At 33.4% G+C, this 18,729-nt stretch overlaps 1 protein-coding gene across 15 annotated transcripts in view; it reads right to left on the minus strand.

Annotated features, from left to right (window-relative positions):
- The window catches only part of SEC31A (SEC31 homolog A, COPII coat complex component), a 72,234-nt gene that overhangs the window by 36,126 nt on the left and 17,379 nt on the right, over positions 1-18,729 (minus strand). For all 15 annotated transcript variants that reach the window (XM_074273322.1, XM_074273319.1, XM_074273318.1 and 12 more), the window contains exons 9-16: positions 17,702-17,863; positions 17,372-17,524; positions 14,155-14,385; positions 12,612-12,686; positions 8,879-8,917; positions 8,066-8,143; positions 5,554-5,629; positions 4,925-5,103 (exon numbers count right to left, since the gene is read on the minus strand). In XM_074273322.1, coding sequence (XP_074129423.1) covers positions 4,925-5,103; positions 5,554-5,629; positions 8,066-8,143; positions 8,879-8,917; positions 12,612-12,686; positions 14,155-14,385; positions 17,372-17,524; positions 17,702-17,863 — 993 coding nt within the window. The remainder of the gene's footprint in view (positions 1-4,924; positions 5,104-5,553; positions 5,630-8,065; positions 8,144-8,878; positions 8,918-12,611; positions 12,687-14,154; positions 14,386-17,371; positions 17,525-17,701; positions 17,864-18,729) is intronic.

Consider the following 18,729-nt stretch of genomic DNA (forward strand, 5'->3'; position numbering starts at 1 on the left):
GTCCACAAATAAAACCAGTCTAAGTAAAATCAGAAGAGAAGATCCAGAATTAAGAGGGAAAAAAAAAACCTCTGCATTAAATATCTCTGATAAAAGTTTGTCATTCAGATTAAAAAAGGGAATGGATACAAAAGCGTACCAATTAGAACCATTACTCCCCAACAGGATTCCTATATTAGACTAAAGAATATGAATCGTTTTTAAGCGAATGCAAATGCTCAAAATCACTTAAAAGATGTTTAAAAGCATTAATAATCAGAAAAATTCAATTTAAAACAATATTCCACATCCATTAAGGGATGAAAGAAGGGAAAATTCATTGCTAGAGGGTATATGGAAGAAAAACATGCTAATTCAGTTTGCGGAACTGTGAATTAGTTTAAATGTTCTGGGAAAATCTGAATATTCAAGAAAAGTTACTAGGTCATTCACAACTACTAATCCAGAGCTAAAATAATATCTTCTGAGGATTATTAATGACCAAAAAAAAAAAAAAAAAAAAGTAGGAAAATTTAATCATTTTTCATCTTTACACCTGGGATCCATTTTGGGACCTTTTTTTGGCAAAAATACCACATTGGTTTGCCATTTCCTTCTCCAAGTCATTTTAGAGATGAGGAAATTGAGACAAATAGAGTTAGGTGACTTGCCCAGGGTCTTGCTACTAGTAAGTGTGTGAGCTCAGATTTAAACTCAGGAGGAAAAGTCTTCCTGATTCTAGGCCTGGCACTCTATCTAGTGCCACCCAACTTTCCACAAGAAGTACTGATCCAAAAGGAATGTGAAATATGATGAATTCAGAGAAAGATCAGAAAGCTTCTAAGTGATATGAAATCAAAAAAACAAAGTCAAAAAAATACAATCAGTAAAAAGAACTCACTGTAGATAAAGGCAACTTTGAAAGGTAAACAGGACCCATTAAGAGGTGAATGGAAAAGGTTAATTCAAAAAAAAATTCATATCAAATATTTGATAAGAGTCAGATATTCAAGATATAAACACTAAAAAACTATAGAAGACCAAAAGCTATTACCCAATAGATAAATGATCAAAGGATATGAACCAACAATTTTAAAAATAATAATAAAAGAAAATTATTAACAATCTGAAAGAATGCTCCAAATTAATTATAAAATCAAAACAAATTCTGGGATTCCATCTCACAAATAGTAAATTGGAAAAGATAAAAATAGTCAACATTAGAAGAATTATGGAAAATAAGACATATATTATTGGTGGAATTAAGAACTGGTACAACCATTCTGGAAAGGAATTTAGAATTACGCAAATAAAATTACTAAAATGTCTATAGTCTTTCATCCTTGCTAATTAATCCAAGTGATTTCCAAAGGATATGAACAGACATTTTCAGGTGAAGAAATTGAAACTATTTCTAGTCATATAAAAAGGTGCTCCAAATCACTATTGATGAGAGAAATGCAAATTAAGACAACTCTGAGATACCACTACACACCTCACAGATTGGCTAGGATGACAGGAAAAGATAATGATAAATGTTGGAGGGGATGTGGGAAAACTGGGACATTGATGCATTGTTAGTGGTGTTGTGAATGGATCCAACTATTCTGAACAGAAATTTGGAACAATACTCAAAAAGTTATCAGATTATGCATACCCTTTGACCCAACAGTGTTACTACTGGGCTTATATATCCCAAAGAGATCTTAAAGAAAGAAAAGGGATCCACATGTGCAAAAGTGTTTGTGGCAGCCCTCTTTGTAGTGGCTAGAAACTGGAAACTGAATGGACATTCATCAATTGGAGAATGGCTGAATAAATTAGGGTATATGAATGTTATGGAATACTACTATTTCTGTAAGAAACAACTAGCAGGATGATTTCAGAGAGGTCTGGAGAGACTTACATAAACTGATGCTGAGTGAAATGAACAGAACCAAGAGATCATCATACATGGGTAACAAGACTATACGATGATCAATTCTGATGGACATGGCTCTCTTCAACAATGAAATGATTTAAACCAATTCTACTTGTTCAGTGATGAAGAGAGCCATCTACATCCAGAGAGAGGATTATGGGAACTGAGTGTGGTCCACAACATAGCATTTTTACTCTTTCTATTGTTATTTGCTAGCATTTTGTTTTCTTTCTCTTTTTCCTTTCCTTCCTTCTTGATTTGATTTTCCTTGTGCAGCAAGATAATTCATAAATATGTATACATATATTGGATTTAAGATATATTTTAACATATTTAACTACCTGCCATCTAGGGGAAAGGGTGAGGGAAGGAGGAGAAAATTTAGAACAAAAGGTTTTTCAAGGGTCAATATTGAAAAGTTACTCATGCATTATGTTTTGTAAATAAAAAGCTTTAATTAAAAAAAACAAACATCAGTGACTCCTACAAAAATAAGAGGCTTTATATATATAAAAGTTGTGCTTTTTATAGTACCACAAACAACTATAAATAAGGTAGATATTGATGAATGGGGAATGACTAATAAGCTATGGCATATCAGTGCAACACTATCTCTATGAGAACTGTAAACGAAAGGCATTAAAAGAAGAGGAAAGGACCCACAAATAAAAATATTTATGGCATCTCTTTACATAGTGAAAAAGAACTGGAAACTAAAAGGGTGCCTACAAATCGAGGTATGGTTGAACATATTAAGGTATGAGAACATAATAAAATTACATGTAACAAGAACTTCATGAGGAGGGAAAAGAATAGGATCAGAAGAACAATTGAGGCAAAACAGTAACACTGTATAAACAACTCTGAAAGATTTAAGAATTATAATTAATGCAATGACTTGCCATTATTCCAGAAGACTAATGATGATTTATGTTACCCACTTCCTGACAGAGAGGTGATGGAGTCAAGATGAAGAATAAGATACACATTTTTAAATATAAACAAGTGAAGGAATTTGTTTCCTTTGAATTTCATATCTGGTACAAGGATTTTCTTTTTAAAAATAAATTGATACAAAACACTTTCCACACAAATAAAGTCAGATTTAAATAATTGGAAAAATATTAAATGCTCTTGGATAGGCCGAGCAAATATAATAAAGATGACAATACTCCCTAACCTAATCTATTTATTTAGTGCCATACCAATCAGACTCCCAAGAAACTATTTTAATGACCTAGAAAAAATGACAACAAAAATCATATGGAAGAACAAAAGGTCTAGAATTTCAAGGGAACTAATAAAAATAAATTGAAAATGAAAACAAAATGCAAAAGAAAGAATTTAATTGTGCTGTAAGAAATGATTAATTAACATGAGTACAGAAACATTGAAAGAGTTACCTGAATTGATGCAAAATCAAAGTAGGCTGAGCCAAGAAAAAAATATATGATCTAACTACACCAATGCAAAATAAGGTAAAGCATCCTAAAATACCTGTAACAACTGCAAATGAATGTTGAGAAAAAATATATATATGTAAATATATAAAATATATATAAGACCAAGTTTGGACCCAAAGAAGATACCATTTCCTACTCCAAAAGAGAGGTGGGGGTTCCAAAGTTATGGAACTTTTTTTGTTATCTTGGTTCATTTTACAATTTTTTTTTCCTCTTCTTCCTCTTTTTTTCAGAAAATGTTTTGTTATACAAGATGGCTCTCAGATGAAAAGAATATAGGTGGAAATGCAGTCTATTTAAAAACAAAAGATATCAATAAAGATCTATTTTTTAGATGAAATAAAATCCTCTTCAGAGATCATAGCCTATCAAAAGGTGAAATTGGTAAATCAAATAATGAAAACTACTAAAAAATTCATATACATAAATAAAATTTTCTATATTTAAGAAAATACTTCCTATAAAAGTTAGTTCTGGACAATACATAAAATAGCATTATTTTATGGAGCTATTTATCCTAATAAGACATATAATTGTAGGGGATTGAGGGGAACTCTTTTTAAAGCAAGACTTTAAAATAAACATCTCAATGAGTTTTCTTATATAATGTATATGTATATGTGTGTTGAATGCACACACCTACACATGTACTGGAAGGGGAGAAATTGAGCTTTAAATAACAAGAGTAAGTCACTTTTCACATTTGGCTTATTCAGCATGGCTATTATTTTAGATAAAGTTCATTATGATGAATTTTAGAATGTTTAAAAAATATTTTAAGGAGATTTAGCTACAAAGAATACACTGCTAAAACTATAATCTCTGATCTATATGAGGACCTTTTTGGGGCCCGGCAAGTGAAATAGGGAAAAGGGAAGCTTCATCAAATTACCTATGTTCCTGGAATCTCCCAATATGGCTTTCTGTTTTGATGGGCACTTTGGGAATTAAGGCAGTTTAAAACTTGTAGGTGACATGTCAAATTGCTTGCTGTCTTAGGGGGGAAGGAGAGAAGAGGAGAAAAGTTTGAAGCATAGGGTTTTGCAGAGGTAGATGTTGAGGATGTTGCATGTACCTGGAAAAATAAAATACTATTAAAAAGGCTCAGCTACCCTTCCTTCAGCTCTGCTCTTCTCACCTACATCAATAATAAAATTACAGAGCATGACTGAGAACAGGAAGAGAAAGCAATATTTCTCACACTGTTGTGATCAAATCACCTAAGTGATACTTCAAAAAGGGAACTGTTCTTTATAAAAGCATTCCTCACTATTTTACACAAACATTCACACTACTATAATTACTTGGGCTAAAACCCCCAAAGTTTAATTGTCTTTTAAGAAACTGTTTTCCTCTTCTCATAGTTAATTAACATTGTCAGTTAGTTTAGGAAAATAAAATAATCTTAAAAAAAAAAAAAAAAAGTAGTAATCTTACAACACACTAACATGGTATTACTCTTCAAATCAATTGAAAAAGAAAATCCGAAAAACAAAGGGAAAGACAGATGTTTGAGAGTGAGAGATTTTATTTCATCTTTTATCTAATTAAAAATACATACCCTGGTAATTTTGCTTTGAGTTTTTGCGAAGTATTTTTTCTGAGTTCGAGCCAAGAGCTCTTGTCCACCTGCTATGGCCAATATAATGGCATCTGCCATGCGATTATCATGTAAACAAAGGTCAACTGCACTTTCAAAATTACCAGTCAGCAAAGCCTGTGTAATTAAGCCATCAATATCTGCAATAGGGAAATAAAACCATCAAATTAAATTAGGTTTAGCATTAAACACACCAATCTGTGTTTTGAAGACAATGTAGGAAAACACATTATAATTAGGCCTGTTCATTTTCTCTCTCATAAACATATACACACAAAATATGTGAGGAAATATTTATATTTTTGGAATTTCATTAATTCAAGAGCATTTTAATAAGTTTTAAGAAAAATAAAATATTTTTCTATTCTGGCCATATTTAAATAGCTTTGTAAGAACTTTTAAGAATATCTATTATCCAGGACTTTGACCACAAGTAAATAATTTATGGAACAATAACACATCAACTAATAATATTTTCCCTTCTGTCCCTTATGCCCACTATGACATTTCTCAGGATAGGAAATAATATTTCCACTGGAAAAAGCAAAATGTTTAAATTCTAACTGAAAACAAAACAAACATGAATTTACCTCCACTGACAGAAATATTAAATGTTCCTCCACTTGACAGAGAAATTTCAGTCTCTTGATTTTCCTCTTTGGTGAGCTTAAAGACAGAGGGAAAAGGATACAATTTAGTGGGAAAATAGCTATGAATATAACTACTATAAGTAATAGAAAAGTATATGACCCTAAGAATATGCCACTTTGCATCAGTGCAAAGAGAAAGAAGATCTGGGCTACAAGGCTTCCACTTCCAGTCTTGGACAATTATTAAGCCAAGCCTGCTTCCTCAACAGTAAAATGAAAATATTAATTCCTTGTCTGCTGACCTGCCAGTGTGTATGTAGTAAAAATCCAATGATCTAATATTCATGAGAATGGTCCTTGAAAATATAAAAGGAAATAGAAATGTCAATCATCATTTTTCTTATTTCCTATAATTGTCATTCTCTGATCAAGATCAAGAAACTTCAGTCTGAAGTGCTTCCTGGCTCCCCTTTGCCTTTAGGATAACATATAAAGTTCTCTGTCTGGCATTTAAAACACTTTGCCACAATGGTGTCCAATAGAGGAAGAATACTGTGGGAAATGTAGAAAGATCAACAAAAAATTACTTTTAAATAAGAGTGAATTAAAGTTATGAATTCTCTTGTTAGTAAGAAAAAGAAAACAAATTCATCTTTATATGGGGAAAAGTAATGAACTAGAAACTTAAGTAGGGAAAGGAAAAATAACTAAAAGTATAAACAAAATGTCATTTCCTCTCTCCTTCCATATCCTCAGCAATGCTCAGCCATGTTTTTTACTGCATGACTAGGATAATCACTTAAAAGCTCAGTTCTCACTAGATTCGATATCCTCTGTCTGTTCAGGGTTAAGTCACAGGCCTATGAACAGTGAAGGATATTTTGGAGTCAGTTCCAATCAAAGTTCCCTCAACTCCTCATAACTATAAAAGTAAAATTCAATGATTAGAGAATAATGAAATCTCATTTCTCATTCCCCCACCTAAAAATAAACAAAAAAGAACTTTTTAAAAAATCAGAGAATATTAATTTAAGTTGGTCATTTAAGGTTAATTTTCACTGAGATTTATTTACTTGCACAGGTCTTATTTTGGATCGAAAGACTAGAAGGAAAAAAATGACATTTCTTTAAGAAGATAATGTAAGTATAATAAGTATAATAATAATAAACTTATAAAAAAGCACCAAAGTGACTCTGCTTGTCTTACTCCACCCCCTAATCCTTCCCACAATTCTCTGTATACACCAAAAGACTGAACCAGCACAGAAAAGTGGGAAGGGCCATTTTCCAAGCATATGCTAATAGAATATTGTCCAATAGGTAATTAACCTTAAGTGCTCAGTTGTCAGACCTCAGTGCATCAACTCAGAGTTTTAGCCCATTACAGATATTAAGGACTTTAATACATAAAATGTTTTCAAGTACTATGGAAAATACCCATTTACAATAATACTATACTAACTACCTGTTTATTGCCTATTTATTTAAGTCTCCCCAAATAATACTATTTACTAAAAATTATTAGCTTCTGGTTTTAAATATTTGAAAGTAATTTTTTAAAATAGCTTTTAGAATAATCTATAAATTAACCTGTTCCCCACACAAATTCTCCCCGCCCTTGATTTATTTAACAGTTACAAAATTCACTGATCATCATCACTGATCATGTTGTCAAAACTCCTCTGTTGTCAAAACTTGACTCAAAGTACAATGAAAAAGTGAAAGTAAAGAGAGAAACAAATATTGAGACCAACTTTATAGGATAAAACATCTATAATCAAAATGTTTTTGATTAAAAATCTCAGGGAGAAAAATGTAAATGAAAGGACTAGTCAAAGGTATAAAAAAGCATAAAACATGCAGAAGTTTTCTCCTCCTTTCTTCACTGACAGTTACAATACAGGAGACACAAGTTAGTAAATTTGCCTTTCCCTGGACTCAGCAATGGAGTACCAATTCAAGGACTTAACCCTCTATCAACTACATCCTACATACAGGGTCAAGGAGGAGAGAAGACACCTAATCCTTTAAGAGACAATATGGTTTAAAAGAAAAGATACTTCCCAATGCAGCTCTGCTCCTTCTCTGCCTGTGAGACCATGGGAAAGTCCCTTATTTCCTGCAGGCCTCCATTTGTTCATATATAAAGTAAAAGTGGATTGGACTAGACAACCTCTATTCCTTTCAGTTCTTTAACTATGATCTTATGAACTTCATATTTAATGCCAACAGACTATTGTGATATTCTGATGGATCCACTGAGCCACAATCTTAGTTCAAATGATGCTTCGGTACATATACTCTTAGAAAAATGGTCACAGAATTATAGGAATGAAAAAATGCACAAAATACTCAGTCTGAGGGCATGAGTGGGATCTAACAAAACACATAAATGTCTGAACTTCTACAACTGCACATGTGAGTCAGAAAAACATGAGTTCAAAGCTAGGCAATTATGAGATACACTCAGGAAATACATATCCAACAATTAGAAACAAATAAAAATAAATACCTCTCCAAAAAAGTTCTCTTCAGCAGCATGGCTCTCTTGACCATCCCTTGGTACCAACTGGTCAGAATCTTTGAGAACCTTTGGTAGAGGAAATAAGCACAGCAAGAGTTGAGAGAATGTAAGAGTTAAAGAATCCAAAAGACCTAACAAAATTCAAAATAAGTTTACCCATAAAAAGCAACAGGAAATGATCTTAATTTGAAACAATAAATTATCGGCAATGAAAATATAATGATAATAATGATAACAAACAATGAACATCCTTCTCCTCAGTCTATCCTCAGCTTCAAATAGCTGTAAGCTTACAAATATGTTAAATACTAATTTGTAGTTATTCTTCTTCTGACAAAGTACAATTCAAAGAGCAAGATAAAATGTCCTAATCAAAAAATTACAACCCTTCAGAATCCAATACTTAACGTGCAAAAAGAAAATTGGATTTACACACATATATTGTATCTAGGTTATACTGTAACACATGTAAAATGTATGGGATTACCTGTCATCTAGGGGAGGGAGTAGAGAGAGGGAGGGGAAAATTTGGAAAAATGAATACAAGGGATAATGTTATAAAAAAAATTATATGCATATATACTGTCAAAAAAATTTATAATTATAAAATTAATTTTAAAAAATAAAATAAATATACATATATAAATTGTTCATATTAAAAAAAAAAAATTTACAACCCTGAACTAAATTTTTCAAAGCAAGATAGTTTGTCACTGATGGAACAGAAGAGACAAAAATGCAACTTGCTCTTCCATTAAAGATAAAGAATTAAAAGACAAAAGTTGTTTTTGGTTCTCTTACCAGTTCAGGCCCTTCACCTTTTTTCAGAGCTAACGCAATCTGAAACAAAATAAAAGATGTATCAAGTAGGATTTTGTAGTACTATAGAAAAACATCACCGTATACTATATGTTTTTGTTTTTTTTTTAATTTTGTGAGACAATCAAGTTTAAGTACTTGCACAGCTAGTAAGTATCAAGTGTCTGATGCCAGATTAGAACTTTGATCCTCCAGATTCTGAGAATGGGGCTCAATCCAATATGCCACCTTGCTGCCCCTCTTACTAAATTCTTAATGGCAAAATAATCCAGAAGGTTTAAAAAAAGAAAAGAATGTGTTTTAGATTTTTATAAAACAATTTTCCAGAACTGGTTCTTTAATGATATTATTTTAATCTATATGAAATCCGACATACTAACGCTCCCTGTTGTTTAATCATTAAAACAGACATTTTTCTCTATGCTTTTTATTTTAAATAAAACTAATTAATTTTTGGTACCCATGCTGCAAATATTGGAGCCATTGTGAAATCAGGTTATATTTTGACTTAGAATTTTTTTCCCTTCATCATTGGCTACCTGTAATACCTTTATACTAATTTAGTGTCCATCTTTTTGTTTATTTGTTTTGCTGAGGTAGTTGAGGTTAAGTGACTTGCCCAGGGTTATACAGCTAGGCAGTGTTAAGTGTCTAAGGCCAGATTTGGACTCAGATCCTCCTGACTTCAGGGCTGGTGCTCTATTTATTACCATCTAGCTGCTCCCATCTTTTTGCAAAACCCAAAGAAAGTGACTATATAGTATTAAAAACACTTTGCTTAATCAGTATTAAGTGTGTTGCTAAAATTAGAAGAAAAAACATAAGTGAAAAATAAACCCATATATATACCAATGACCTAATTTCGTCCATTGAGTTTTCTTGGCAAAGATCTTGGAATGGTTTGCCATTTCCTTCTCCAATGTGTCCCCATTTTAAGTAAATAGGGCTAAGTGACTTGCCTGGGGTTATACAGCTAATAAGTGTCTGAGGCAGGATCCCAACTCAGATCTTCCTGATTCTAGGTCTGGTGCTCTATCCAGTGCATCACCTACTTCACTGAAACTATCTAGAGCATGGGGAAAGCATCCGAAAGATTAAAGTATTTAATGAGATTAACAAGTCAATGTCTCAGAGGTACGTATTCTTCACAAACAGATTCTTCAAGCTTGGTTCCAAAGAAGGAAATATAAGAAGACAATGCCCCTGGGCTCAGTGGGTGTGGAGCACTATATAAAATGTCAGATTTTTAAAAATAAGCTGATTGGTTTTGCTGATTTTTTCTCTTTTCCTTCTCTCTCTTTTTAAAAAAATTCTTTGTTACAAGGGATGATTCTCTGGGAAGGAAAGGGAGAAAGATATGGGGGAAATATAGGTGACCAAAAAATAACAGGCATAAATAATAAAAAAAATTTTTTAAGAAAATAAACTCTATTTATCATACAAAGTCCAGGTTTAGCATTTCAAATCTTAATTCAACTAAGTCAGAGTTTTTCTGGCACAGTGACCAAGGCATACTAGCATTGGTGGGTTTTCAGTTAAAAAAAAAAAATCCTCTGGCTACAGAGAAAAGGGGACATTAAAACACTAAAATGAAAAAGTAACAAATTTGTACAGACAACTAGAAAATTCTTCTCTATTACTTCCTCTTTACATTTTTTTTTTTAAAACCTTGAAAGCTCTTTTTCACAATACATGTGCTGCTGTTGAGATCTTGAGTTGATCGTAAATTCTTATGTCAGGAATTTATTACCAACACCAAGTATTACCATTGATAAACTACAAATGTTTCTTCTGAAATAATTGGCCTGACAACAATGTTGGCCTCAAAATCACTTATTTGCTCTTCCCTGATAATACCACCAAGCACCCATTATTCTATTTACTGAACACAGTGAAAAGCTATCAAAAGCAATGAGGGTACAAAATGTAAGAGGAGGAAAAATGTGCACAGTACTATTGCATTTTCATTAATTATAAAAGAAAGAATACAGGACTGATTAAACAAAAGCAGAGAAACCACTAAGACATGGTCTTTGCAGTCTTAATGATATGATATTAGCAAATCAATGCAGATTTCATAAAGAGGGGAGGGATATTCTGCTCCTCAGCAGGTTTAATGAACCTGTCCTAAAACTTTAAACCTGGGAATTAGCTGGAACAAAATACAAACCAAGTCTCTAAAAATCTTTAAGGGTGAAATACAGCAAATTGGGGATGCGGGGGTAAAATGACAACTTTAGAAAAAAGCTAGTGTTACCTGGAGGAGAGGTGCACAAAGACTAGCTATTTAGCTAGTTCCTCTTCTCCTTACAAGGATGCAGAACCAGAATGCTATTTTCTCCATGGTTTTCCCAGATCAAGAATTTGTGTGTGTGTGAATTTCAAACGACAACTTTATATTCAACATTTCTACAACCCATAGATTGCGAGACTCCAATGGAATCAGCTCTCCTACATGTGGATTCTCCTAACTACACAGGTTTTAACTCTCCATATCCTTTCCTTCTGTATGATTTTTATCCTTTCCAAAATCTTTATTTTAATCTCAGTACTGACTGCAAAACTGTAAAACACTGCATAATTGTGAAAAGGACAATCAATACCATGTTCATTCAGGATTCAAGTGACCAATAATCAAACATACTATCCACAACAAATTGATGGATTTAATATACACTTCTGTGCTAATTTAAAAAGTATCTTCCTCTTTATTTCAGTGTGATGAGCATTGAAGAAAATAGACTTTTGTTCACTAAAAAAAAAATTTTTTAAAGGAGTGCTACAAGTATGGAATATTTCAAGAACTTTCAGATAGGGTTCCTGTATTGTCAGTTTTCCTTTCTTGTTTTATTTTATTAGAAGAGACCTCTCACTATATGTTTGAAATGTAAATATAAAACATATCAATAATTTTTTCAAAAAAAAAAAAAAAACAACAACAATGGAGTGTGCAGGCCATGCATCCTCCCTATCAGCCAATTGACTAGCACATTTCCTTGTCCAGGCACATATCGGTCTGATAAAATTCTTGCTGGCGGGGGAGTAGGAGAGAAGGAAGGGAGGTGAGAGAGGAGTCACACTGCACACAAGTGGCTGAGGCCAAAATTGAACTCAGATTATCCTGACTCTAGGACTGGTGCTCTATCTATTGAGCTGCCTAACTGCCCCTTGTCTGATGAAATTTTGTATCCAATGCTTCTTGTACAATTCTTTGCCGGAAACATGCCAGAGTTTACTGATGACTGATATATGGGTCTTTCCTGACAAGAATAATGGTGTAAAGAAGATAAGCTCTTATTCTTAAAAACAATACATAATTTCTCAAAGGTAGTTTTGCCCAATCTTCTCCTTGGATTTAATTCTAGCCAGCTAATTGTCCATAAGAAGTATCTGTTCAAGATAAAGGAACTGATGCTCATTCATTCACTTTCTTGTCTGGAAAGTCAGGTGAAGAACCAATGATCCCATTTTGGAATCTCTCCACAGTATTTTAAGGTTTGAAACAATCAGATTTATCTCATCTGCAAACAGAAGAACTACAATCTTTTTGGATTTCTGTATTTGGATTTTCTTTATTTGGACTTTCCATTGTATAATCTCTTCATGACAATTTGTGCCTTACTTGACATTAATAAATCACAATGTTACAGGACAAGTCTGACTTAAACTTTACATATTCCCAAGTACATCTTTTTAAATTTTTTCTTACACCTACCTTTTTCCCCAAATCTTCTTTCCTGTATCCCAAAAGTTCAAGGTATTTTCCACGAGAATCATCTTCAAAATTTACCTTTTAAGAAATTAAACACATCATCATATTAAAATCAATATTTAAAAATCTTCATTTTCATGAAAGTCAATCTAATGCCATAGTATATCTTTTCAATTGTCTAAAATCAATTGCAATGGCTCTTTTTTACAGTGTCAAGGAATAGAAATGGAGGAGATGCTGACAGATTGGGGAATGGCTGAATAAATTATGTTATATGAATGTAATGATATATTATTGTCCTAAAAGAAATGATATAAGCAAGCTAATTTCAGAAAAGTCTGAAAAGACTTATATGAACTAATACTGAGTTAAGTGAGAACAAGTGAGTACAAAGCAACAGCAAAGTTTTTGATGATTATGATAAACTTAACTCTTCTCTGCAATGCAATGATCCAAGACAATTTCAATAGACTTGAGATGAAAAATGTCATCTGCATTTAGAGACTACGAAAACTGAAAGTGGATCAAAGCATACTATTTTTATTATTTAGTTTTTTCCCTTTTTTGTGTTTTTCCCTTTTTGTTCTAATTTCTCTTTCACCACATGACTAATATGGAAATATGTTAAAAATGATTGTACATATATAATTTATATCATTCTTCTTGCTGTCTTGGGGAGGGGAGGTAAGAAAGGAAAAAATATAAAATGCAAAATCTTACAAAAAGAAATGCTGAAAGCTATTTTTACATGTAATTGGAAAAATAAAATACTATTAAGTAAAATAAATTGCAATGCATAAACAAAAAGCATCAACAAATATGGAAATATAATTAGAAGAATTGCACACGCTTAATATTGCTGTTTTGGGAAATGGGGAGGGGAAAGTAGAGGGAAAAAAATTTGGAACATGAGGTTTTTTCAAGGTGAATGTTGAAAACAATCTTTGCATGTATTTAGAAAAATAAAATACCATTAAAAATAAAAATAAAACAAAAACACAAAAGGAATTAATTTTTAAACAAAATATCTGTATCAAATACATATGTCCATTAAGGAATTATTAATCAGATCTGAAGAAAGTAGACACTACATATAATGAAACAAGAATAAAATTCAAATAATAGCAAAAAAAAAAAAAAAAAAAAAAGCTGGCAAAATAGCTATAAACAATCCTCAATTAAGCATTTTCTCTGACCCTTAACAAAATATAAAAAATTGTACAAATATAAAATTATATCTGGAATCACTTCCTCTATCCCCACATTCAATATCGAGTTATATAACTCAAAAGTAAACTCACATGAAAATACAAAGCAAAATCTTTTTTTTAATCACTCAAACTCTGAAAATACTCCATTAAAGCTATGAGTTATCCAGAAGACTCCTAAAACTCTTAACTCTGGAATTTTGTTGATGGATATTTTATAGTATTTTGTTGAATAGTTATTATGAAGGCAAAATAGTAAAATCAATGAATGTGTTCAAGGTCACAGGCAATCAATTAATTAGAGATGATTCAAGAATGAGTTGGAGGGTAGATTTTACCTTCAAAAAAGACCACACATTTTTCTCAAAGTCAGTCTGCGAAGCATCAATTTTTTTCTGGCAGTAGCTGACAAAGCCTTGTGACTGCACAACCTGCTGGAGGTAATCAGAACGCAGAAGGAATTCCTTCTCTGTGACCACCTGGCTGATGTGCACTTGGTGGCGCTGGAGCTGTTGCTCTGCTCCTGGCTGTGACTTCATGTTCTCAAAAGTCACTAGCTTGCCTCCAAACTATAAAAAGACAAAGAAAAAAACTTACATAAACATTGACAACAACAACAACAACAACAAAAAGACCAATAATCATTTCCCCTATCAAGGTTGTAAGAACTTTAATGATGTAATATACCAACATGGACCTTAGACAATTCATGTTCACTAACTCTAAACTTCAAGAGTTTGTCACTGTTCATCAAAGGCCCAGATCTTTTCAAACTGCTGTCTTAGTCATCCCAGCTAGGATTGTAGAGTTACGTTTCTAAATCCAAGTCTAGGATGTTACATTCCTCCCTACTACATTTTATCTAATTACACTGATCTCAGTACACTAGCCTGCAAACATCTTTTTTAATTTTGATCATCACAGGGTATAAATGATCACCCCCTATTAGCTCTGTGTAATCTGCACCAGGCAGAGAACTTCTTCTAAGTTCTAGCCAAGTCACTGATACAAATGTCACACAATCTAGAAGTCACACTCAGATCCCAAGGGGCACTCTGCCTACTTTTGATCTCCTGACACTGGACCAGGCAAGACAACTGTAAGTCTGGCCAGCCAACCAGCTCTGAATTCATCTGGTTGATATTTCTTAAAGGCAGGGACATTTTCTTCTTCGAGATAAATCTGGGGTGTCTTGTTTTTGAAAAAAAGATCATCTTTTTTTTTGATCATTGAATAGAAGAGTTTGAAGGATAGAGAGATCCTTGAGAGATAAGCCACTCAGATAAAACTTCACAAAAGGAATGGGATTTAAAAGAGAAACTTAGAAGGATAAGCACAATTAAGATAAGTGAGGAAAGGATGGGAGTGGAATGTAAGTGCTATGTAAATATTACTTATTATTATTATTAGGAAGGCACTTTCAGTAGAAGGAAAGGCATAAGCAAAACTGTTAGGTACAAGCAGTATTTTCAGAGACATTCAGTCAATCAGTCTGACTAGAGTAAACTTGTAGAGGAAACAATGGGAAATAAGGTTGGGTTCAGACAACTATGACTCTCAAGATGCATTTATAAAATACCTACTATGTGCCCCAAACCCTCATAGACTCTGAGGAAACAAAGACAAAAACAAACTAATAGTTAACCTCTAGGACTTCACATCCTTTTTTAGGGGATAACTATATAATAAGATTCATACAAAAAACATAGAGCAGATTCAAGGTAACCTGAAGTATGGAAGAAAGGATAAAATATCTGAGGGTACCTGAACAGGCATCATACCAAAGTTGATGTTTGCACTAAGTCTTCAAAGACAATAGGAGTTCCAAGATGTGAAGAAGGAAAAAAGTAAGTTCCAGGCACAGTGGACACTAAAGCAAAGGCACAAGATAAGAGATAGAAGAAAGAATGAGAATAATTTATATAGCATTTACTATATGTCAGGCACTGTGCTCTGGTCTTCCTTCATAAATATCATCTCAGTTTAGCAATGCTAATAGATGCTGTTACTGTCCCCATTTTACAGACAAAGAAACTGAGGCAGACAAGAGTGAAGTAACATGTCCAGGATCCAAGCAGGTGTCTGAATCTTGATTTGAATTCAAGTCTTCCTGACTCCAGCAGAGTACTCTGTGCATTGTGGTGCCCCTTGCTGACTTCACTAAGAAGCCACAAGAAGGCCAGACTGTTTGAAGTTGAGTGACACATAAAGCTAGAACAGGAGAGGATCCAATTGTAAAAACCTGAAAGCAATTGTATGGAAGAACGATCTGGCTGGCCTGACTAGACTTTCCAGGACAGAACTAGAAGCAATAAAGAGCAAAAGCTATACTTAGGCTGGACATAAGGAAACACAACCAGAGCTGTGCTAAAATTCTCAGCAGAGAACTATGCAGGTTGCCTTGGGAGCTTGCGGCTCTTTATCAGGAGTCCATTTTCAGACATAGGTGGAACTAGATGCACTCCAGCATTGTGTGATAATAGGTTATCCTGAAGGATTCAAAACAGTTAAGTGATACAATCCATAAAGTCTATTTTAGACAATCGTGCTGCAGCAAAGTGTCAAAAGGAACAGAAAAGAGTTCATAGGGAGCCCAGCAATGGGCAGAAAGAAGTAAGGTTGGATGTGGATGGTTACAGGAAAAGCAAAGGAAGAATCAATAGGACTTGATAAATAATTAACTGCAGTCAGGAAGCATGTGCATGGGAAGAAGCTGAAGATGATATCAAGGTTTTGAACCGAAGTAACTAGAAACAGAGGGCCTGCTGCTAGGAAGTTAAAAAGCATTTCTTCAGCATTTACTATGCTAACAGACAATGAGGCATCGAGACAATCCCACAGCACCAAGGGGGAGTTCAGCTTCACACACATTAAGTGCATGTATAACTTTTATCAAATTGCTTGCTTTCTCAATGAGTGCAGTGTGGAGGGAGGAAGAGAATATGGAACTCAAAATTTTAAAAAATTAAAATTTGTTTGTACATGTAATTGGGGGAAAATAAAATACACACACATTGAATTCCCAGAAATGGAGCGAAACTATATTAGTACATAATGTTGTAGGGTCCAGGGTCAGAAGATCTACAAATACCCTATAACTATGTGATTTCTTGAGCTATCCTTAAAATCCTTAGATACACATGAGACATGATTGTCTATAGCATCACAATCTCTGGAAGAATGAACAATTTTTATAAAGGAATTTTACAGAATGTGAACATGCTATCCATTCAAAACCACAAAGCATGTCAAGGGGAATGTAGCACAGGATTCTTTATATTTAGCTTATTCTATAACACTGTCTAGAGATCAAGGGATCACTGGGACACTGGACATGACTACACATCCCTACCTATACTCTAGTTTCCTATGTTCTTTCTCTCTTAAATCCCATCAGCAATCTCAGTCATTGGGGATTAACTGGATTATACTAATTTATACAAGAATTTTGAAAACCTATACCTTTCTCCATCCTGAAAGGACACTTTACCAAGAAAAGTATTTTAAATAACTAATCTTACCCTCACACAGCTGATATAAGCAAAATCAACATACTGAAAACGAAGCCCCCACGGGCCGTCGGATCCACTTCGGTGGCTTCTTTAACGGCAACACGACACCCTGTGGAGGAGTCTGCTGTGGAATTTGCAGAGGAGGAAGAGGTTGTCCTGTGCCAAAGGGATCAAGGTTCCCAAATGATGATGAGAGCTTAATAAAAAAGATGAAATAATGTAAAAATTCATTTCTGCTAGGCATCATATGCCTCATGTGACATAGAAAAACATAATCAGCATTATCTAGTTTTATTTTTTTAATTAGCTGCTTTCATGTTCGTCCACCAGAAAGAAAAATAAATTCTTGAATGAAATCTCAAACTTTCCATACCTTGTCTACCTGTTTCTGCCGCAGGCCATCTGTGCTCCCTCCCATGATAGAATAAACACTAATCCGTCCATCAAAGGAAGCGGCAGAGAGAATAGCTGGGTTTCGGGGACACCACTGGATATCGAAACACCATTGTGTATTGGTGGGAAGTTCATACAGCACCTAGAGCAAATCCCCAATCCCCCCAAAATCAGGAAATAGCATTACCACTTTACAACCAGGACAGCCAGCAGACAAATAACATTCAAAAGCTATCTTCGAGTTTTTAAGCTATCTTTGGAAATGTCACACAAAGCATAAGTAGAATCCTAAAATAACCAATGCACAAGCATTCTAGGAATGAGATAAGGAGACCTTCACATAAAAATTAATAATACATATAACTGCATCTCAAAACCAAAATATTTTCAGCATTTACTTATAGGAGCTGATGAGAATAAAAAAGGACAAGATACATTATAGTAGAAATTATATATTATAGTAGGTCCATTTGGACCTTTATCTGCCAACATGATGTCAATTTTATTTAGATTTTAGATGACTCAGAGTCTTATTATTTTTATCTTAAGCAATGAAGAACAACATCAAAAAATCAAAAAAAAGATCCAGGACTGATATAGACTTCTACTTGTGAGGTAAAAGAAATATAAGCACTTCAGTACTTTCTTCCTTTGTTCAAGAATAAAATGATACTACCTGTCTGTCAGAGTTTTTAAAAGTTCAAATAAAATGCACATCTTTTATGTTTAAAATGGCTGACTTGGCTATGACAAATAACTATTTATAACCACTTAAAATCATATTCACAATCAACAGTATTTTTCTAATTTCCTCAGGAGTGAACAAATAGTCTTGATGATAGAACAAGTCACATCACCAAGTTATATTATTGAAAAATAAGTCAAATTGTTATTTCTAAATCTGATTTTTTTCCTTTGGAATGATGCAAAGCAATATGATATACAGGATTTGATCTCTAAACTTTATCAGGCAAAATTTAATATGATTTCAGAAAACTATTCTAACTC

This window comes from Sminthopsis crassicaudata, chromosome 6 (genome assembly GCF_048593235.1).
Source record: "Sminthopsis crassicaudata isolate SCR6 chromosome 6, ASM4859323v1, whole genome shotgun sequence".
Taxonomy (NCBI): domain Eukaryota; kingdom Metazoa; phylum Chordata; class Mammalia; order Dasyuromorphia; family Dasyuridae; genus Sminthopsis; species Sminthopsis crassicaudata.